The sequence below is a fragment of the Kogia breviceps genome, chromosome 6 (assembly GCF_026419965.1).
Source record: "Kogia breviceps isolate mKogBre1 chromosome 6, mKogBre1 haplotype 1, whole genome shotgun sequence".
Classification (NCBI taxonomy): domain Eukaryota; kingdom Metazoa; phylum Chordata; class Mammalia; order Artiodactyla; family Physeteridae; genus Kogia; species Kogia breviceps.
In genome coordinates this window covers 75,320,717-75,343,109 of record NC_081315.1, presented here as the reverse complement: position 1 = coordinate 75,343,109, position 22,393 = coordinate 75,320,717, and the positions used below count along the sequence as shown (strand labels likewise).

At 42.3% G+C, this 22,393-nt stretch overlaps 1 protein-coding gene across 2 annotated transcripts in view; it reads left to right on the top strand.

Annotated features, from left to right (window-relative positions):
- Window positions 1–21,915, top strand: part of USP46 (ubiquitin specific peptidase 46) — a 62,466-nt gene extending 40,551 nt beyond the window's left edge. The window contains exons 5-9 of one of the 2 annotated variants that reach the window (XM_059066264.2): window positions 4,400–4,476; window positions 12,030–12,113; window positions 14,214–14,411; window positions 17,636–17,714; window positions 18,564–21,915. In XM_059066264.2, coding sequence (XP_058922247.1) covers window positions 4,400–4,476; window positions 12,030–12,113; window positions 14,214–14,411; window positions 17,636–17,714; window positions 18,564–18,665 — 540 coding nt within the window. In that variant the 3' untranslated portion in view covers window positions 18,666–21,915. Of the gene's footprint in view, window positions 1–4,399; window positions 4,477–12,029; window positions 12,114–14,213; window positions 14,412–17,635; window positions 17,826–18,563 lie in introns of those variants that run through there. The other variant, XM_059066263.2, reaches the window with a different exon arrangement.
- The last annotated feature ends 478 nt before the right edge of the window (window positions 21,916–22,393 follow it).

Below are 22,393 nucleotides of genomic sequence, written 5' to 3'. Positions count from 1 at the left end.
GAAGTACATTTTTTATTTCTCATAATTTTGTCTAAAATCTATTTTCTTATATTAAATAGCCCACTATATATGTATATTAACTCTTTACATAGTATATTTTTTTTCAGCTTATATTTAAAGTATAGCTCTTGTGGACAGTATGTAGCTGGTCTTGCTTTTTAAAAAAATTCAACTAAATTTCTGACTTTTACTTAAAAGTTTATTACATTAGTGTTTAATATAATTATTGATATGGTTGGGTTTGAGGCTCCCATTTTATTATTTGTTTTCTGTTTATTTCCCCGGAGCTTTTTGTTTCTCTATTCCTCCTTTTCTGCTTTTTAAATGTTTTTCCCTTTTTGGATTATTTGTGTATGTGTATATTACATTTAACAATTCCATTCTAATTTTCCTCTTAGTATATCTTTGTACGTTGTTTTTTAGTGGTTGCTCCGGAGGGTACAGTATATTCTCCACTCTTCACAGTCCCCTTACAATGAATAATGTTCCATTTCACATAAAACATAGTTAACTTATAACTGTGTAGGTGCATATTCCTTCCACGCCTGACCTACCTTGTCCTTTATGCTATAGTTGCTACATGTATTACATTTATGTATATTATAACCCCCACAGGACAATGTCATAATTCCCATTTTTGATGCTCTTCACTTTTTCTTGAGGATCTGGATTTCCATCTGGTAGCTTTTCCCTTTGGTTTAAAGAATTTCCTGTAATCTTTCTTGTAGTGCAAGTCTGTTAATAATGAATTCTGTTCACTTTTATCTTCATTCTTGAAGGATATATTTATGGGATACAGGAATTCTGTTTTGATAGCTTTTTCTTTTAGCATACTAAAGATGTTCAGTGTCTTCTGGCCTCTGTAATTTTTGATGAGAGGCCAGCTTCCAACAGAATCATTCTCTTGTAATATGTCATTTTAAAAAATTGTTTATTTATTTATTTTTTAGCCATGCCACGCAGGTTGTGGGATCTCAGTTCCCCGACCAGGGATTGAACCCAGGCCACAGCAGTGAAAGCCTGGAATTCCAATCACTAGGACACCAGGGAGCTCTCTGTAATGTGTCATTTTTCTCTAGATGTTTTTAAGATTTGCTTTTTTACCTTTGGCTTTCAACAGTTTGACCTTGGCTGGCCTTCTCTGTATTTATCCTGCCTGGTGTTTGTTGAGTATCTTCAATTTATAAATGTATGTCTTTCACCAAATTTAGGGAATATTCAGCCATTACTTTTCAAATCGTTTTTCTGCCCTGTTCTCTCTCCTCTCCGTCTGGGACTCCAGTTATGTGTATGATATCTAACAGGTTTATTGAGTATCTGTTAATTTTTATTTCAGTGTTTCTTTTTTTTTCCTTTATTCTTCTCTTTGGATAATTTCCATTGTTCTGTCTTCAAGTCCACTGGTATCTCCTCTGTCATCTCCAGTTCTCTGTTAAAGTCCATCCAGTGTATTAATTTTTTAGTTCTGGAATTTCCATTTGATTATTTTTTTGTTTGTTTCTGTTTCTCTGCTGAGATGTCTTATTTTTTGGTTCACTGTGAATATATTTCACTTTATTGAAGATATTTATAAAAACTTCTTTAAAATCATTGTTTGTTACTTCCAACATCTGGGTCATCCCAGGATTGGTCTCAGTTGCCTCCTTTTATTTTAAGAATATCTTCCATATTCCTGGTTCTTCACATATTGTAAGTTTGGATCATATCTAGGACATTGAGAATGTTCAGTTTGAGAGACTCTGGGTTCTGCTGTTTTTCTTCAATTAGTTTTGAGGTTCTTTAGTTTTAGCAGGTAGTTTATCTTGGTTGGACTCATACTACAAACTGTTTCCTAGGCAGCAGTTTGACTCTTGGGTCATCCCTTTTGTCACCAGCCAAGTTGCTGTGAGTGTACTCTGTGCATGTGTGTGGCTCAGGGGTCAGCCAGAGATGTGGGTAGACAGAGTTGGGGATACCTTCTCAGATTCCTTCCCTTCTTCTCAGTGGACATGGTTTCCCAGATTGGTTTTTCTGGCTCCTAGACCAGAAAGACTGCTTTTTCCCCCATGGATCCCACTAAAGGCTGTGAAACCATGAACTCATTATTTGAAGCTCTTTTCCTCCACGTGTGGACTCCCCATCTGCCTCCATTGCCTTCAGGTAGTTGCTGTTAGTTTATAGTTATTTGAGTTTATACTTTTCTGGAGGAGTGTTGGAAGGGCAGGATCTTAGTCATTACAGAAGCCAGTCTTTTGAACTTTCACTTTAGTAGGGGGGAAATAGACAATAAATGAATAAAAATAAAATGTACATACAGACATACCTTGGAGATATTGTGGGTTTGGTTCCAGATCACTGCAATAAAGTGAATATCACAATGAAGCGAGTCACACAAATATTTTGGTTTCCCAATACATATAAAAGTTATTTTTATACTATATTGTAGTCTATTAAGTGTGCAAGAGTATTATGTCTAAAAAATGTACATACCTTAATTGAAAAATACTTAATGCTAAAAAGTGATAACCATCATTCAAACCTTCAGTGAGTCATAGTAGTAATATCAAAGATCACTGATTACAGATCACCATAAAGCATAATAATAATGAAGAAGGTTTTAAATATTGTGAAAATTACCAAAATGTGACACAGAAACACGAAGTGAGCAAATGCTGTTGCCAATAGACCTGCTCGACACAGGGTTGCCACAAAACTTCAAATTGAAAGAAACACACTATCTGCCAAGTTCAGTAATAGGAGGAATGCCTGTCCTGTTGAGTAGTTGTATTGGTTATTTGTTGCTTTGTTACAAACTTCCCTAAAACTCTGAGACTTAAATCCACTCTGATTTTTTTACTATAGTTCATGCAACCATGGGTTGGCGGGGGGTCGCCTGATCCAACTGGCCAAGGCTGAGCCCGTACGTCTGCATTTCAGCTGTCTCACGTATGTGTCTGAGGCCGGTGGGGATGGTGCTCCTGTCTGGGCTTGGCTGGGGCACCTTAGTGAGAACAGCTCTCCTCTGTGGGTCTCTCATCTTTTTCTGGGAAGCAGTGGGCTAGCCTGGGTTACCCTCCTCATGGTGACTGTGGAAGTGCAGGAGAGCAGTCTCATGTTTCATTTAATATGATACTCACAATGTAGTAACCCATTCCCAACTTTTTGACCATTTTAGGCCATTTTAAATGTTTTTTCCGTCCTTGATTTGTTGAGTGCTTACTTCTTAAAGCACTTTACATGTATTATCTTATTTCATCCTTACAACAACCTTATGAAATAGACACTCTTACTGCTCTCACTTTGCAGATGAGGAAACTGAGGTACAGAGAGGCTAAATACCTTGCCTAGTGTCATCCACTTTATAAGTGGCAGAGACAGGATATGGAGTTGGGCAGTCTGCCAATATCCATTCTTGGGTATACTAATAAAAGTATAAAGGATTGTGTCCACATCTCTGACTATTGGAGTATTGGGTCATAGGATAGTTGTCTCACTTACAGGAGTATTATTTTTGTTTTGCTGCCAACTGACTGGGCACCTCAAAGTTCCTGCTGGGCTAGTTTGTCCCTCCCACTCCAAGACAGTGAAATGCCAGGGTAGCTGGTGAGCTGCTGGAAGGCAAGCACCACTCAGTGAGCTTTGATAAGTACAGACCCAGAATTGGTATGGTGTCAGCTGTGCAGACCAAGAAACGGCCAGGGCTGGTGATGGGTGTGGCTGAGAGCAGTCCAGTCTGCTGGGCCCATGTGATCCCAGGCTCCCGGCCAGCTCCAGGTCTGGGTGGTACCACAGACAGCATGGGCGTGTTCTACAAAGGCCCACTTCCTGGGCCAGAGGACAGCTCTGTGTGTGTGTGTGTGTGTGTGTGTGTGTGTGTGTGTGTGTGAGAGAGAGAGAGAGAGAGAGAGACCCTCCAGCCCATAGCACATTCGGCCCCTGGGCCCTCCCCACAGTTTGAATGACTAGGCACAGGAGGAAGGGAGTGATTTCAGGGGACTGGCAAGAAGTGCAGGCAGCTGAATGGAGCGTGATCATCTGAGCAGTAGGTTTTTTAAGGCTCTTGTCCTTTTTCCATTTCCATTGTTATCATTCTGCCAGGCTGAGCTATATGGATACCTGTTTGATGTTTCCTGCTTTGAAACAGTGGGGGAAATGAATGGACAGGAAGAGAAATCTGGTTGAGTTTTAATTATGAAAGGCCTGAATCAAAGCTGGACACAGATAAGGTTAAATGGAGAATTTAGGATTTTCTCTTGTTTTGGATTGTTTTCAAGGTAACTGGTAGCTAGAGAGTATACAAAGCCATACCTGACTTTTACTGCAGTTATGGTTTCTGGTTACCTGTAGGTGTTCAAAGTTTTATCCACTTGTCTATTATGTATTTTGTGCCTAATGCTTTTTTTTTCTTTTTTTGCTCCAGGTTAGTAGCAAAGATGAAGATTTTCTTGACCTTTCTGTTGATGTGGAGCAGAACACATCTATCACCCACTGTCTAAGGTAACCTCATGAACTCTGACAGTGGTCTGAGCTCTTGATCAGGCTAGTAAGTACATGGGGGGGGGGACATCTTTTGTTTCTTCAGGACATAATCTTCCTTTCTGTTAAACCAATATAATCCTATTATTTTCTATTTTTTCTTTCTTAAGAGAGATTAAAAATAAGTGTATGTGGTCTGGAGAAGAGTCCTGCTGAGGAGAGAGAGGATCAAGTGGAAGTCATTAGTCATTAAGTTTAAAAATAAGGTTTTGATCTTTAATACAGATGTGTGCTTTGGGCTCTCATCGGCCTCTCTCCCTCTCACACACAGAGACACACACAGTCACAGAGTCACACAATTAAGTTAAAAAGTGCTACAGATGCCTACCATTACTTTCTTTTTCTAAGCTAATCTATTCTATTATTTAAAACATGGGAATTCCCTGGCGGTCCAGTGGTTAGGATTTGGAGCTTTCAGTGCTGCGGCCGGGATTCAATGCCTCGTCGGGGAACTAAGAATCCCGCAAGCTGTGCAGCGTGGCCAAAAAAAAAATTATGCACTTTTGAGCTGAGAACCAATGAGGGTATTACCTTTTCCTCCATCTTTCAGCATTGTATGGAGCTCACTTATGGAAAAAAACTTCATCTTAATGACGGTTGAGGAAAGGCAAGGAGCCCAGAGCATAAGAGCAACACATGCCCAGGATTACTGTAGCTATTGTGCATTGACTTGTGTGTTGAAAATGTGCTCAAAGTTGATATAGAGGCACAGTTCCCTTCTCCCGTCCTCACTGTCTTCTCCTCCTTTCGACAAGTGGTCATGAGCGCTTATAATTAGCTCAGCTCTGTTCTGGACACTGGAGGTCGAGGGTGAGCGGCAGGTATGCATCTCATGGCGCTTACAGTCTAGTGGGAGTCCGTGGACAGGGATCAGTGCTTTGAAGGACATTAAACACGTCTAGAGCGTGCCTGGTATTGGGGGTGCCAGTGTAGACCAGGTGGTCAGGTGGGCCTTCCCATTGCTTATGATACCTCAGCTCAGAGACGTTTTATTGTGTCACTACAAGGCACTATTGATTTTTATTTTTTTGTTTATTTTTAAAAATTTATTTTAGGGCTTCCCTGGTGGCACAGTGGTTGAGAGTCTGCCTGCCAATGCAGGGGACATGGGTTCGTGCCCTGGTCCGGGAGGATCCCACATGCTGCGGAGCGGCTGGGCCCATGAGCTGTGGCCGCTGAGCCTGTGCGTCCGGAGCCTGTGCTCCGCAACGGGAGAGGCCACAGCAGTGAGAAGCCCACGTACCACCAAAAAAAAAAAAATTTATTTTATTTAAGTATAGTCGATTTACAATGTTGTGTTAATTTCCACTGTACAGCAAGGTGATTCATTTATACATATATATACATTCTTTTCCATTATGGTTTACCACAGGATATTGAATATAGTTCCCTGTGCTATATACAGTAAGACCTTGTTGTTTATCCAGTCTCTATATAATAGTTTGCATCTGCTAATCCCAAACCCCCAGTCCATCCCTCCCCACCTCCCCTCCCTCTTGGCAACCACAAGTCTGTTCTCTATGTCTGTGAGTCTGTTTCATAGATAAGTTCATTTGTGTCACATTTTAGATTCCACATATAAGTGATACCACATGGTATTTGTCTTTCTCTTTCAAGCCACTGTTGATCTTTATCAGTGGGAATTGTGTAACAGAATTGTTCTATCAGGAGTTCAGGTTACTTAGAACTCTTTAGACTAGATTAAAGAGACCTGCTGTGGCCGTTTGGCTGTTAGAAAGTCGTTTTTCAGGGCAAAGCCACCAACTCCAACCTGGAAGAGCATCTTGGTCCATCTGAGCGTCATGTGTTGTGTGAGCTGGGGGCTGATTACTCTCCAGTTCCCAGGATTCTGAGCCTACCCTCACCCCCTAGAGTTACTGCAGCACCTCCTGTTGGTCTGACGTTTCATCCCTTGTCTCCAAACGCCTTGGGTCCAGGTGTCTAGGATACATTTGTTACCTCTTTGTTTGCAAAGCATTTTGTGGGCCTGGATGGCCTTTTTTTTCTTCTGAATGGTTCAGTTTATGGCATGGGCTCCTAATATCCCTGTGAAAAGCAGCCAGTTTTGATTTCCTCAGGGTTTAGTGTTCACAGGGAGTTGAAAAAGTTAAGGTTGTGCCAGCGCTGGTCGTAGGTGAGGGGGTGGGAGGAAAGGTATTATTACTTGCCCATTTCTGCTTCTTTGAGAAGGGGAGTTAGTTTGGGAGGCTGACTGTTCCCCTCCCCTCTAAGAAATTCTGGGCTGTTCAAAAGGGTAGATGGCAGTGACTATAGCTTTGAGACCAACCAGGTAAAGGGCTAACTTTAGTTAGTTATAATTTCAAATTTGGGGGAACCTTGTTATTAACAAAAGTAACCCAGAATTATGTGTCCGCCCCCCCCTTTTCTTTTACGTGGAGAAATGTGTATATTGGCGATGCATACCTGATGAAGGCAGGCTAGAGGCATGTGGAGGCATTAAAGCAGGATGGGTGGGTACAGAATAGCCTCAGAATACCTTTTAAACAACATCAGATTCTCATCTGACTGTCCAGGCTGATATTCCTGAAGTGCCTGCCCCACCCCATCTTACATCCTTAAAATAGACCTTGACTGACTTACCTAGACCTGTCCTCATATATGCCTAAGGTCTCACTTCCCCAACATAAAGAGAGGCCTGCCAGGTGTTGCTATTCACCACTGAGAGTTCTGTGATGGGGGTGGCAGCTTTCCAGCCTTTCCCAAAAGAACAAAGTGCAGGAGAAAGTTCCAGGGAATAAATGATGCCAGCTGATCCATTAGCTTTTTCTATTTGAGACAAAAGAGGAGGAATGATTATGATCTTTTTTGGCCCCTTTCATGGTTTAATTTGGTTTGCATTCTTGAGGGTTTCTTTCTCAAACTAGAATTATGAGTTTTCTTCTTTAACATCATGGCTGCACATCTCTCCTGATGTGATATTTTATCATTTGTTTTGATTTTGAAAAAAGTTAAAAATCAAGCTAACATTGTAGGATTTAAATGTAAGATCTCTGCCACCTCCTTCCTGAAGGGCTTTAGACGATCAATTACTTTTGTCCCAGAGAAATGATGATATAAATGGTGGTTAATTCAGGATACAGGTCTAGAGAAGGCACTAAAGCCATATTGTAGCTGAGCTATGATTCTAATATTTCACATCTCAGCACTGTGTCTTGGGTAGAGTGAGCCATCTGTATCATAGGAGGATACTGAGAAAGTTTTTTTTTTTTCTTTTAAAAAGTTAAGGGATGGCCTCAGGCAAAAACTTAAATTACATGAAGTTTATCTTAATTATCCCCCCTATGTCCTTTTTGGTGTTTTTTGTCTTTTGCTTCAGGTCCTTAGTCCCTCCCTGTGGTTCCTGCACAGAAGCGAACCTTTCTCCTCAAAGTGCTCCATGTTCTGAAACCGCTCTCCTCTTCCTGTGTCCTCCTGTCATTAAAAATTCCCATTCTCCCAGGGCCAGGGAGGTCAGCCTTTTAGTTCTCCCAAAGCTCTATTTTTTTAATTACTCTACTTTTAAAGAAATGTCTTTTCTATTGATTTTGGAAACTTCCTCTAGGTGCTAAGTTTACACGCATCCCCATCACACATCCATTGCCATATGCTCATCTATTAGTTTCTCTGTTTCCCTCACTTATGTCTTGCTTTTGGTTATTATTTACATATGGTGCTTGCTAATATCTGACATGTCTTTCTTTTGGATTTCTTTTTTTGACCTTCTTTAATACTCTAGTCAATAGTTCTCAAACTTTGGTGCATATCAGAATCACCTGGGAAAGTTGGTAAAAATTGAGGCCCAGGCCATATTCGACTTTTGTGAGCCTGGGCATCTATTTTTAATTAATTTTTCTGGGTGGTTTTGATACCACCAAAGTTTGAGAACCCCCGCTCTAGATCTGTGCTACTCAAACAGGGGTCTGTGGACTAGTGCCGCTGACATCACCTGGGATCTCATTAGTACGGCAGCATCTCAGGTCTCCTCCAAGAATGAGTGCATGACTCAGAGCCTGCGTCTTGACAGGATTTCCCGGTGCATGAGTGCATGTTAATATTTGCAAAGCACTGGGGACAGTGGCTCTCAGCCCACGCAGCATACTGGAACCACCTAGGGAGCTTCAAAAACAATAGTGCCTGGGTTCTACCTGGAGAGATTCTGTTCTAATTAGGCTTGGGGGAGGGGGAGGGGGGATTGAGATTGTTTTTAAAGCTCCCCAGGTGATTCTGATGAGCAGCTGGGTGAACCACTGCTGCAGATTCTAGAGCAAAGCTTCCCAGCTGGTGTGCCCCAGAAGATGGGTTACAGGTGCGTGTAGATCCCCTCAGCTTCTGGGAGGCTGGGCAGAGCCTGGAGCTGCCGGAGAAGCAGCCGCATCGGTGTACCCCAGCTCATTTCTACGTAGCACCATTATTTTATGTGGGTCATGACATGAAAATTATTGGGAAGCCTAGCTTGAGAATTCTTTTAAATTCAATTTTTTTAGCTATTGTGTTGAGTGAAAAGTTAAGATTTTAATTAAAAATGTATCAAACATAGACATTAAACATGGACATGGTAGCTATCTTTACAACCTATAGCCATCTTACCCAGGAACATAGTCTTTCTCCATTTTTTTCAAGTTTTCTTGTATACATTTCCATTAGGTTTCATAGTTTCAGTTTAAAGGTATGTGTTTCATATTAGATTTGTTCTCAAAGTGTATTTTTAAAAAGTGTTTCATTGCCACTTTGAATCTTTCTAAAGAAATACAAAGAGTTTTGTGTTTTCCCAGTAAAACCTCTCCTCTGTGCATTGTTGTAATTTATCCCAAGTGTCAAAAAGACCTCTCTGCTCTCTCCTCTTCTCTTTGATTTTCTCATTGAAAAGTTTCCTCAACGTTTGTTGCCTGCTTTTGTTTCCCACAACTGTATAGCATCACCTGATAGATCTGCTCTGCCTCAGTTTCTTGCCGGGGCCACTCTGTTTTCCTAACTTAGCCACATTTTCCAATTCTCAACTCACGGATGCTTCAAAAGCATCACCCTGTCTCTCCTGTGTCATTGAGCTTCCAGCCAGCTAGGGCTGGGCAGGATGGTGGTTATTTGTGAATCAGGTCTTCACATTTGGTACCAACTTCTGCTATATTTCTACAGAGTGGGTCTACAAAAACTTCTGCTTTTTTTGGCGGGGGGGGGCAATAAGAGAGAGTAGAAAGTATTTAATTCCTTATTTGTTGTTGTGCTTGCCTTAGTTATTCTGATTCTTTAAGTTGGATAAAGAGATTTGTCTGTGGTAGACATTCCAAAAATGTGAATCTCCACCGTCACCCGGGCTCATCCGCCCCTTCTCCTTGGTTGTTCCGTTCCACCCCCAATAAACCGTGTGTGCTCCAAGAAGAGATTTCACATCAGTTACTCCATGAAGAGCTGGCTAGTATGCATTCAGCTAAGTTTGAGTCTGTATTAGGCACCAAGCACTTGAAATCTGAGGGTTGAGTGTAATTGCCTTCTAAATTGTTTCCTTGCTTTTCGACCCCCTCCAGTCCTTCCCCCAGAGCGCTGCCAGAAGTGATCCAAAAAGCACTGTCTGATGCTGTCGCCCCTGCAGAGACCAGTTAGAGAGCCACACGGTCCACACAGCTTCTAAGAAGCGCGCTCTCTACCTTGCATTCATGCCTTTGGGCCTCAGCCTTCACTCTGTCTGGGACCCTGGCCTCTTATTCCCCTGGATCACTTTCCCTTTTTGCGAACCTGACTCAGATATCACCCCTTGGGGAAACGTCCTGAATAATCCCAGTTCATTTCTCTGTCCTCTGTGCTTTCCCCTGGACTTTATACACACGATTCTCTCTTTGTTCCTTTGTTCAGCCAACCCACATTATCGAGGGCCGTCATGGGTTGGGCCTGTTCTCAGTGCTGGGGTTCTAGCAGTGAGTGAGACAGACAGGGTCACTGCCCACACAGAGGGGAGGCGGGTGATCCAGTGAATAGGAGGATGCTTCAGATAGTGATACGTGCTCAGAAGAAAACAAGACAGCAATAGAGTGGGGGCTGGATGGGTTTGGAGGGAGTGGCTGGGGAAGTCCTCTCTAAAGAGGTGACATTTAGGCTGAGCTCTGAGCAGTGAGCAGGGCCAGCCATGGAAGCATCTGGAAAGAAGCTGTCAGTGCAGGGGAAATAACAGCAGCAAATGCCCCGAGGCAGGGAGAGTGTGGCACTCTGGAGCTACACAGAAGGCCAGCCGGCGGGGCTGGAGCAGAGTGAAGGAGATGGGGTGGGGCGGGAGGTGGGTCAGAAGAGCAGCCAGGACTCTGAAGACAGACGGTCTGTTGGCCATGGTAAGAAATTTGGATTTTATTCCTGATTGCAACGAGAAACTATTGGAGGATTTTAAGCAGGGGAGTCAGTAGTGTGAAATGATTTATGTTTAGCCTGCAGTGAACACTAAGTGTTGCAAGTGGCTTCTCGCATGTGTCTCTGGTAGACTGTGAGCTGTATGAGGGCAGGCGTTCTCTGCGGATCCCCAGCACCTAGCTGGGTGCTGTCAGTAGCTAGCACCTAGCTACTGTCAGTAGCCACTGGGGAATTTAATGAATGAACAACCTACGTTTTCTCTTGATAAGCTCTGTTTAAGTGGTTGAGTCATTAACACCATGTAAATAACGTTTTCTATTTAATAAATCTGATCATTCTGGTACTAGGACACTCCCTATGAATAAGGAAATGTCATGGACTTTTTCAAGACTCTGGGGTATTATGATATTCTTGAATGTTCTATTCAGCCTTGGAAGCAGTACTACAGGAATGCTAAGTAGAATCTCAGTGACCAGAGAAGAATGAAAAGCCATGACATTTAAAAAATGAAAACTATAGGTAGTACAGTAAAACCTCATGATAAGGTGAATACAGATATAACACCCCAGCGGCATTTGTTCTCAGGGGGCAGGCTGAAGTTATCTTCTGGCGTGTGGGGAACAGGGGGTTGGTAGACATCTCCTGATTATTTGGGACTTTCTTAGTTCAATATAGGGGCCATTGAATATGCTTTAAATTTTATTATCTTTACTTTTGTGCTCTTTGAAAATATAGACCACCTGAGACAGACCATTTTTCATTAACCACGTAATAATGATGCTTTGCATTTTGTGTGATTGACATTTTTGGACTCGACTTTCACTGAAATGGTTGGCTTTTACTAGAGTTAGTATTTTTCCATTGTAATTTTATTTCCAGTTTACAGGTACTCTCTGTTAAACCCTGAGTTTTTTTTCCGAATCAGTTGGAAATCCTAATTTAGATCTATCTGTGTCCCATTAAATAAAGCTATACTTGAAAATCTCTCGTGGTGAAATCATAACCCAGCCCAGTGGACATGCTCTAATGTGTCATAGCACCTGCTTTTAAGAAGGATCTTTTCTCATTACTTCTTCCCCACATTCACTTAAAAATTACCCTGCAGGTACTAGGGGGTTTAAAACATGGTAAACTGAGTGCATTTTGGACTTCTTTTAAGTTGAAAATATTTTTCTCTGCAGAGACTTCAGCAACACAGAAACACTGTGTAGTGAACAGAAGTATTATTGTGAAACGTGTTGCAGCAAACAGGAAGCCCAGAAAAGGTACGTAAAGGGTTTAGCTCAGGGGGTGGCTTTGTGTCGTCAGAAGGAACCAGACGGTGGAGCCCGACAGATCTGATTTTTGAATCCCAGTTCCATGGGCTTGTAGCCAGGTAGCTTTGGAGAAGTCAGTTACCTTCCTCACTGGTAAAATAGGATAAGAGCGCCTACCTGGGGAAGTTGCCCTTTCGTCTGTTTGTTCATTCATTCATTCATTCAATGTGCCAGATACTCGTGCTGGGTAAACAAGTGGTGAGCAAGTATAAGCACTCTCCTCTTGGGATTAAAGGCAAATTATAAAACGGATTTAGCATAGTACATAACACATAGTGGTCACCCGATAATATTGTTAGTATTGCCTAAATACTGGAACTTCTTATTTAGAAGACAGGCAAAAAAAAAAAAAAAAAGAAAGAAATAATTTAATAAGGAATCATGAGGAAATCAATAACATCAGTTTGTGGATAGGTGATAAGAAAGTTATCATATTCTGAGTTGATACAGGACCCAGAGTTGCCCATCTTTTTACCAGCACCAGCCAGTTCCAGCTCTTGGGCAATGTGAAATAGCTAGTCCTTCCCTGTGTTCTGTCCCCAGAAGCCAAGAAACTTGACTTTTTAATTATCCTGTAAAGCCTTACTGTGAGTTACGTTTACCCTGCCCATGGTTGTGGTATATTCAGGGTAACTCACACATGCCCGTTCCTACCACCTAAACCCCTCAGGGGTCTAGAGCTGAGGTCGAAATAGTTTCTCTGCCCAGTCTCCCAGCCCTCCATCCTCAGACATGCACATCTTTTCTTGGTGCATCAAAACTTAAGAAAGGTTAGTCACTGTGGTGGCAGGCAGGAGTTAACACTTGCTAGTGGTCGAGGAACTCACCTCTGCTCCCACCCATGTAATCTAGGTCTTCCTATGGGGCATGAAGGTGTTTTCTGTTTAGCCCTGGAGGTTTATACATTAAAACATCATGTTCCTGAAAAATACAGGGTTCACTATAAATCTAATGTTTCTGCTGATATGGTTATTTTGCTTATTTTTATGAACAGGGTTTTTACTCCATAGATTTCTGAGTAATAGTCTCTTAAAATTTGTCCTTTACAAATAATATGCATTGAAAATGTGCACAAGTTGAATGGCATTTACACTGATTTAGGACCTTCATAGAGGGGGGTCCTGGAAGGCAACCAGAAAATCCTCTATTCTAGCGGAGTTATCCACGTAAACTGTGGTCTTTGTGACTTCCTACCAAGGAATATTAATGGTCATCTAGTGAAAAAAGCTTTCCGTGTTTATGTAAGTTGGCGAAATGCTGCATCAAACACAAAAGAAAATCCTTTTCTGCAGGATTTCTCAAATCCCTCAGTATGCTAATATGCGAGGAGGAACTTCAGAATAGAAGGGAGCATTGTGCAGACTTGGCCCCAGAAACCCCACATCCGTTAACATCTCCAGGGCTCTCATGAGCCTGTTTGGGTAAATGTAGCCCTAAGCCAACCCTTGCATTTACAAGCGAGGAACCTGAGAGCCAGAGAAGGGAAATCACTTGCCCAGAAGCACAGGAGTAGGGAGGGAGAGTGGGCCCAGCATGTCTGATTATCTGATGGCCCGCAGTGGGCAGTATCTGAGGCATCCCTGCTGGTCGGTCCTCAGAACCTGTGCGTCCAGACTGCACCTTTCCGCTTGTCCTCTCCCCAACCTCCTTCTCTCAGAAACTCTCCCCCTTGTCTCCATTATCTCAGGGTGCAGGGGGTATGTCCAAATACTGTTCTCCCTGGGAGGCAGAGGGCAGTGATGCAGAGCAGTTGCGCATATTTTCATTGGTACGAAAGTTCTGGGATGTCTCCTTTGACCAAACAGAGACACACACACACACACCCGCCCCCCGTTGCGCTTTTCTCTGCTGGCTAGGCTCCAGCAAGCCGAGCCTGTAGAAGTCAGCTCTACATAAGCGAGCATCCTTTCATTCTTGTGAGTGGTTTGGCCGTTTGCTGGTTTGAAGTTGGGTAGACCCCTCCCGCTCTCCATCTGTGCAGGCGGCGGTGTATTCTCTTCCTCTCATGGGGGTTGGCTACCACTGATTTTCTACGTCATGGTTTCTTAGGATGAGAGTCAAAAAGCTGCCCATGATTTTGGCCCTGCACCTCAAGCGATTCAAGTACATGGAGCAGCTGCACAGGTACACCAAGCTGTCTTACCGGGTGGTCTTCCCCCTGGAACTGCGGCTCTTCAACACCTCCAGCGACGCGGTGAACCTGGACCGCATGTACGACCTGGTTGCAGTGGTGGTCCACTGCGGCAGGTGAGGGCAGGTGGGGAGCGCGGCGGGAGAGAAGCGGGAGGGCTGTCCCCGGGCCAGGTGGACCCCACCGCACCCTTGCCGGCTGGTGAGACTCAGCGGTAATGGTGCTTTGGGGAGTCTCCTCCAAGCTCTGGTTTATCTGTCACCTCAGAATGAACCTAAACGTACATACATAAAATAAGATAGTAAAAAATAAATTTAAAAAGTAAAAAATAAAACAATTACGTTATAATAAAAATAAACATTCTCTCATAAGGGAAATACTAAGTCTCCATTGGATATAAATGACACTTATGGAGTTTGAAATCACATGGAGAAAGAAATGTTTATGCTATGATTTCAATTAAGAAACCAGGTTACACGTATAGTATGATCTCAAAAGTGGTTTAAGATGTGTGAATAAAGACTGGAAGCAGTAGATGGAATTTTAAATTTTTTTGGCATTTTGAATGATTAAGATGTACTCTTAACAAATATTCTTTATGCAGTTTTTAGTCTTTCCCCAGTATTCTGTAATAAGTACATAATCAGAAAAAAAGAGGGAGTAAGAGAGAAGGCCCCTCGATGTAGAGAAGCAAAGTGTATTTGCTGGAAGTCTTCTGAGGAAGTATTTTTTATTCCATAATTTGGTGTAAGCCTGGAAAAGTCTGCCAAAAATTCACCTGTTTGCTATCCTTTGCTCAGCTGGGACGGGTTTGTGTCCCCTCCCTGGGATCGGCATGCCATCACCCTTATAGGTTTCAGATTAGGACCCGTCACAGAGCAGGTGTCTTTTCCACTCCATTCTCCTGGATTGGGTTGTGGTGAACAGACCGTTACCGAGAGGGTGCGTGGTTCCACGTGGAGGGATGGTTGGATTGATTTCTTGCCGTGTACTGAGTGGATGGTATCAGAAACTGTGACTTCACATCTGAAGCACCTCATGTTTTGTCCCATGCAGAGTAACTTTAAGTCACAGGTTATTGCCTTACATTCTCAGAAAGTTGTATTTGTTGGTCAGTTATAAGCCATCTTTCTGTTTCCCCTGAAGAATACTTCTAACAGTTAATTCTTTTAAAGAATGTAGGGGGTTCAGCGATCTGGAAACTAGCCATGAACACTGGGTTGGGAGGAGGGCTTGGGGGCAGGCAGAGCCTGGTACCTGGAGGGTCTCTGGTGGCCGAGGTGGGCAGTGTGGACAGGAGGTGGAGAAGCAAAAGCAGTCAGATGTGTGGGGTACGCAGGGGTTTTCAGTATGGATCTCTGTGGGTGCCGACTCTAGTCCCTGGGGACGCTGGTGAGGACAAGGCAGAGACCCACTTATGAGAACTGGGGGACAAGTAGGAGGTTGGGTTCTAGAATAGTCAGTCTCTGTAACTGGGGCACAAGGTCAGAGCAGCCCTGGCAGCAAGGCTGAGCTGGTGCTGAGTCACGCATGCTACTAATTTAATGAGGATTCTTTAAATTCCTCCCCACTAGAGGTGGAATTGTTCTCATACACGGAGCAGGTGGCTTCTGGCCGTGGGCTCTGGAAAGCTCTGAGGTTAGGGAGCTCAGCCCTTCCTTCTTGTGCCAGGACCGCCTGGCCCACAGTTGCCCCAGGTGCGCAGCCTCATTCATTGATTTCGCCTGCAGGCATTTTTAGACCCTTGTTTCCTGGGTTGCGTAGCAAGATCTGAAGTTACAGCAGTGAACAGGACACACAGGGGCCCTACCCTCATGAAGCTGAGCATTTATCGGGAAAGACAGTTAATAAGTAAACGCACCAGGCTGCTACCACCAAAACCAAACCACTGCAAAATCACTTCATGATTTTGATTAGTGCTATGAGCAACAATCGGGGCAATGACAGAGAGCAACAGAGGCACCTCTTTAGGGAAGGTGGTCGGCAAAGATTTATCTACCGAGATGACATTTGAGCTGAGGCCTAAGGAATAAAAAGAGCCAAGAAGGCAAACGTGGGTGAAGACCATTTCAGGCAAGCTCCGGTGGGCACAGAACCAAGATGGGAACGGTGATGTGTATGAAAACAGAGGAGGCCTGTGGGCTGGAGCTCGGAGGGGAGAGAGCGGCCTGACAAAGGTGGGAACAGGCCCTTTGGGGCATGTTGTATTTAAAGAAAACAAACGAAGCCAAATTCAGCTTTCCAATTTTGATGGTGCATTGAAAAAACAAAACAAAACTCTAGATTTAGACTTAAAAATTCCCTCCGTTGTGCAGATCCAACTACATAGTAGCAGCTGTTTGGTTGTTCTTTCTGCTTTGTGTAATGTATCTTTTTGTTTTCGTGCTTGTAATTATACATTTTAGTGTCACATCTTTCTAAAACTTGAACCAGATCACGTCATTCCTCAAAATTCCCAAGTGTCTTCCTGGCTCACCTCACAGCAGAGTCCAGAATCTTAGCCGCAATAGCCCATTCCCGTCCCTCCTTCACCCCGGGCTCACTGGACTCTGGCTGCCTTGCTGTTGGGTGAACACGCCAAGAACTATTCCCACCCCTAACGCTTCCCCCAGACCTTTGCACTTGCTCTTTCCCATTCCCAACACTTCCATCACGTGGTCACATGGCTTCTCTCTTTCTCTGTCTCTGTCTCTGTCTCTGTCTCTGTCTCTCACACACACACACACACACACACACACACACACACACACACACACACACCCCTCTTCCCTTCCTTCAGGGAGATCCTTTATGCTCAAATGTCCTGTCATCAGAGAGGCCTTCTTTCACCACGTTATATCAAATAGTGCCTTCCCTCTATAGCTCACCATCCTGTTGCTCCGCTATATTCTTCACGGCACTTACCACCAATTGAACTATATTTGTATTTTAGTTTGTTTATTACCTCTCCAACCCTCATCTCAAGAAAGGGGGGACTTTGTTTCGTTCACTGCTTTTTAGCCCGACAGCCAGAATGGGTCTGGCACATAGTGGGTGTACCATAATTATGCGTTAATATTTGTTGAATTTGAATGTCTGTTTCCCCCAGCAGATTACGAGTCCTTAGAAGACTAAGATGAGGTTTTTCTCATCTTTCTCTTATGCCCAGCACAGCTCCGGCCCCTGGGTGTCCCTCCATGAGTTGTGGCCAAAGGAATGTGGAAATAAGCATATATACCAAGTTCTCTGTCCTGAAGATAGAGGGGTTTTTTTTCCTAGTAAATCACTGCATGTAGAGAGCTACATAGAGTTTTATGGAGAAATAAATGTTAACTTGGTGACTTTCTTTGTTCTTTTCCAGTGGTCCTAATCGTGGGCATTATATTACTATTGTGAAAAGTCATGGCTTCTGGCTTTTGTTTGATGATGACATTGTAGAGGTTGGTATGCACATGATTGTATCAGAGAGAAGTGGGGCAGAGACTGTGTTTGGGGATGTGTGTGTGTGGACATTTTCTAAAGTAGGCCTGTTTTCCCATAATCTGACTTGAAAACAACTTACATTTCTCTCAAAACTAAATCCCTCTGCTCCCCACTCTCCCTGGAAGGGGACAAGGGGTGTGATCGTGGACTCATCAATGCTGTGTTCTTGTTAACTGATTAGCCGTAGACATGGGATCTCTTTGCCACCCACGCGTAAGTCCTGTTTCCTACAGTGACTAAAGCCCTCTCTGGGACCAAATAATAAACTTCAAAGTTCTTTTAAAATTCTTTTATTATACCAAATTTTTCTTGTATTGATTATTATTTTTAAATATATATTTTCTCAATCTGTTAAACCTGGAAATCTTTATATGATAGCAGAGTATTCCACACATTCATTTTGTTGTAAAGGAATACTAGCTGGAGAGAATTCCACACTCAAAGACGTGGTCTGTTTTAGCCCACTTAAGGTAGCACTAAAGGGAATAAACTCTGATGGCCTGAAAGAATTAAGGTTATTCCCAAGAGCTCCCCCAGTTTACCATTTGAAAGACGGAAGTCCTGGCTTCTTCAAAGAGCGCCCACCTATGGTTGCTGATAGATTAAAGGGTGGCTTTCTTCCCCAACGATATGCCATGTATGTAATCATGTCCCTCTGTCCGGTCTGTGGAGCTATCCATTTGCTATTGAAAGTTCCCAATTTTATGATAGTGTTTCTTACATTTTCTTGTGCATTCCATTAGTGTTTCTTTCCTTCTCCCAGGAATCATGTTAAACTGTTGTATTGTTTTCTCTTTTGTTTGCAGAAAATAGATGCCCAAGCTATTGAAGAATTCTATGGCCTGACATCAGATATATCAAAAAATTCAGAATCTGGATATATTTTATTCTATCAGTCAAGAGAATAACTTAAAGGACTGTGGGACTAATTCGAGTGGGGAAATGTTCAAAGCACTCTTACCTGGTTTCTCTGCAGACGTCCCTTTTCCCCAGCGGCCCACCAGCGGCGTGGCTCTGAGTTCAGGGGTCTGGCTGTGTGACTCTCCCCCTTCGTTTTTCTACATGCAGCACTACTTGTGGTTTTATGTTAGTCTGAGGTAGAGTTAACTGCAATCAGATTGTAGTGAGTTTTAGATGAATAACATTTGCTAATTTTAGGATCAGGTACATGCCATGCCACTGGCTGTGTCTGGCTGAATTAGAATGACATTTCCTATGAACGTCGACAGTCTTTTGGGGGTCTTTGCTCATCTTCCTAAATGGCTTCTGGGGTCTCCTTTCAATGCATTCCTTTAACTTGTCCCTGGAAACACTGCTTCCCGTTTTTAGCTTCTCTGCCTCTTTTCTGACGGAAGGACAGAAGAATGGGGTAGATGCTCACCTTTTAGAGCTGCAACTATAGCTTTAAGTTTTGCCAGTGAAAATGTTCAAAAGTGAGTAACCTCGAAACTGAATTCATCCTCCGGGTGGAACAGGGTGAACAGGAGCCGTTCACGGTTGCTAGAGGCTGCCCCGGGCTGAGCTCACCCAGCCATGAGAATTCCAGAGGCTGAGGAGGTGTGGAGCTCAGGGCAGGCAAAGCCAAGAGGAGGTAGCTTTTGTGCACAGTGGAAAGTTGCTTTTCTTATCTTTCTACCAAAACCAAGTTTCAGGAAAATAGCTCTATGCTGTTTGTTTTTAGTGATGCTTTTCTTCTGTCCTGTGAGTTGTATCTCCTTTATCCGGCGCCGCTAAGCTTCCCAAGGTACCTTTCTGATCCTACTGGTGTTTCACAGTCAGTGGTGGCAGGGCTGAGACACCACAGGGACTGCCTTCCGCCCGGCTCTCCTTAGCTAGGCAGCACCAACACCGTCCTTTCCCAGGAAGAACGAAGGCTCTGCACCTTTCCTCCCATCAGCCGCATTGTACAGCTGTTCACGTTTTAGCATTTCAGTCTGTGTATTGAGGCCCTGGCAAGTCCCAGGGCTAACATGGAACCTTCCTTACAGGAGATACTGGAGTTAGCTGGGGATGCAGGTGGGTCAAAGGAAGTGTCAGTGGGCAGGTGGAGGGATGAACAAAACGGTGGCGTTTCTTTGGCTCAGACTCCCAGGATGCTTGACAAACGGAGTTTTTTGGAAGAACCTCATCTCACCGTAGTTACTTATTGTTACATATGTATTTATTAAATCTTTTGAGTATTGGCACCTTTTATTAAAAGGGTCGATACAGTGTTTTGCTGTTGAGCTGGTTTTTGGTTTCCTACAAATGTTATGAGTTGTAGATCTTGGCTTCCTTTGGGAAGACAGTTGACTTCCATACGCTATAATATACTGTGAACCTGTTATTTTGTTACCTAATAAATCCGCGAAGGAACATGCAGACTTGTGGCATAATGTGAACTAAAATTGAAATTGAAAATGTTACTGGCCATTTTGCAGCAATTAAGAGCATAGCACTTTATCTAGATGAAAACTGGATTTCTTATCTTTGAAGTATCTTGAACTGTTTGTTGCTCACAACTTACATAAGCATGCCAACACTTCATCTGTTCATGCTTGAAGTGAAATGTTTTACCTTTCACTGGAGAAGACAAAAACAGGGTGATCTCCACGTTATTGTTTTATAAAAGTAATAAAAATATACCTTGCCTTGTTTAGAGGTGAATTCATATTTATAAATATTTTGTCTTTTTTTCCTCCACAAAACTTATGCAGTAATGGTGTACCTGGAAGGTGTGTTTTCATTCTTTTTTAAGGAGAGACACTTTCCAGTTGAAGGTGACAGATACAGGGAGCTGTCTGTACTATATACATAAACCATATATTTGACTGCAGGTTGCAAAGTTTAAAAAAACGCTGATTGATCCCTAATATATTTGGAACTGATACATGAGAAAAACTATTAAAATTATCTTTGAAATGACCCTTGAAGCTAATTTATTAGAAAAAAAAAGTTTCAGTTGGAAGTCTATGGAAGTAATATCTGAATGCTAAGTCATAGATTCAGTACTTTTTTTTTTGATGTGTAAAAAGTTTTTCCCAGTGACTTAACTGCAATAATGCCTTTTAGTAGAAAAGGTTAGTTAAAATTCAGTATTCACGGATAAATTTTTGGAATAAAAATATAAGTATCGAAGATAATACAAAGACACTAAAATGGTTGTGTGTTGCAGGAAAAGAAGATTGAAAAAAAGACCAAAACACACTTATCCACCAACACTCCATACGTTTTTTAAATTTCAGAGCTATCTGGGAACTTCTTCCCCCTTTCTCTTTAATAAACGAAAGAAACACGAGGCAGCTACATTTCCCCCTCAGTCATTTCACTTTATGTGAAGACTAGAGCACATAAACACTTCTTTATTTTTCATCCCTCATTCCGTTGTGTGAAGCAGAGATGGTGTGGGTTGTGTGAGACCATTCTGAGGTCAACAATAGCACAAAGGCTCAGCAATATTCCCTCAAATGGCCAGGGTTTTTGTGTGTCATTTTCTGGCAGGAGTGAGCAGGCCTGCTGTATTTCTTTTAACTGCTGGGTGTTTTAAAATAAGTTGCAGTGTTTTCCACTTTAAAAAGAGAAGGAATATTTGCTTTATTGGTTACTTCTTGTTTAACATCTAGATTATGTTACAGTGTGATAAAACTTTCACTTGTTTGAAAGTCAGTGTTGGTAGAATGCTGACGCCCAGTCCTGTCATTCTGATGCATTTTCCATTCCGAGGCAACACGAAGTGGGCTGGTTTGAAGAGAGCCAAGGAGCAGCACAAGAGGGTGGTGCTTTGACTAGGAAACCAGTCATATTGGTTTTATAGCCTGGTATGTTTTGGAGTTCAGATGAAATGGGGAAAAAAATGACGGAAATGGTCCCTATGCATTTATTTTCATGGGCATGCCTAACAATGAAACTATGTTCTAACTGGAGCTTAGGGCTTATTTTAGATATTGGAGTGTAGCTTTATTACAGATGGATTTTATCTTTAAACATTGCATTTTGATCAACTTTGTATATTCATGTGTATTAAAATATTGTGCACTAAATGTTTTGCCCTCGTTTGCTGTTGTATGGTCAAGGCATTTATCAGCACTAGTGTGATTAACTCATGTAAGTGGCATGGGTCAGGGAAAATGATTTCCTATGTTTCTGCCTAATTAAATTTGTTTTTCGGTATTGCATTAATTTATTTTTGGCTTCCATTTCTGTATAACCAAAATAGTTACTGTATTTGTGTGGCATTCATTTATTTTACTTTGTTGCTAAAAAATCTTTTTTTAGTTTTTATTTAAAATAATCTGTACCTTTTTAAAACAAAATGTAACCAATTCAAGCACTTTAAGCAATAATGTCAATCTTGTGAAACTTCAATCAGTTTTAACACCCTGCCTCTAAAATTGTTGGCAAAAAATAAATAAATAAAAGAGGAATTCTCTTCCTAGAGAATTCTATCTCGGTAGCATTATACACATGGACTTAAAATCCTTTTTATAAAATGTGAGCCATTGGCAAGCCTCCTGTCCAGGTAATCATTCCAAACCCAATTTTGAAGCATTGTAAATAATATTCTGGTCATTGTAATAATGGACGTGTAATAATAACGTATTGTCCACGTTCACAAAGTTAGTGTTCTGGAGATATCTCACCACTTTTTTGATTGAGA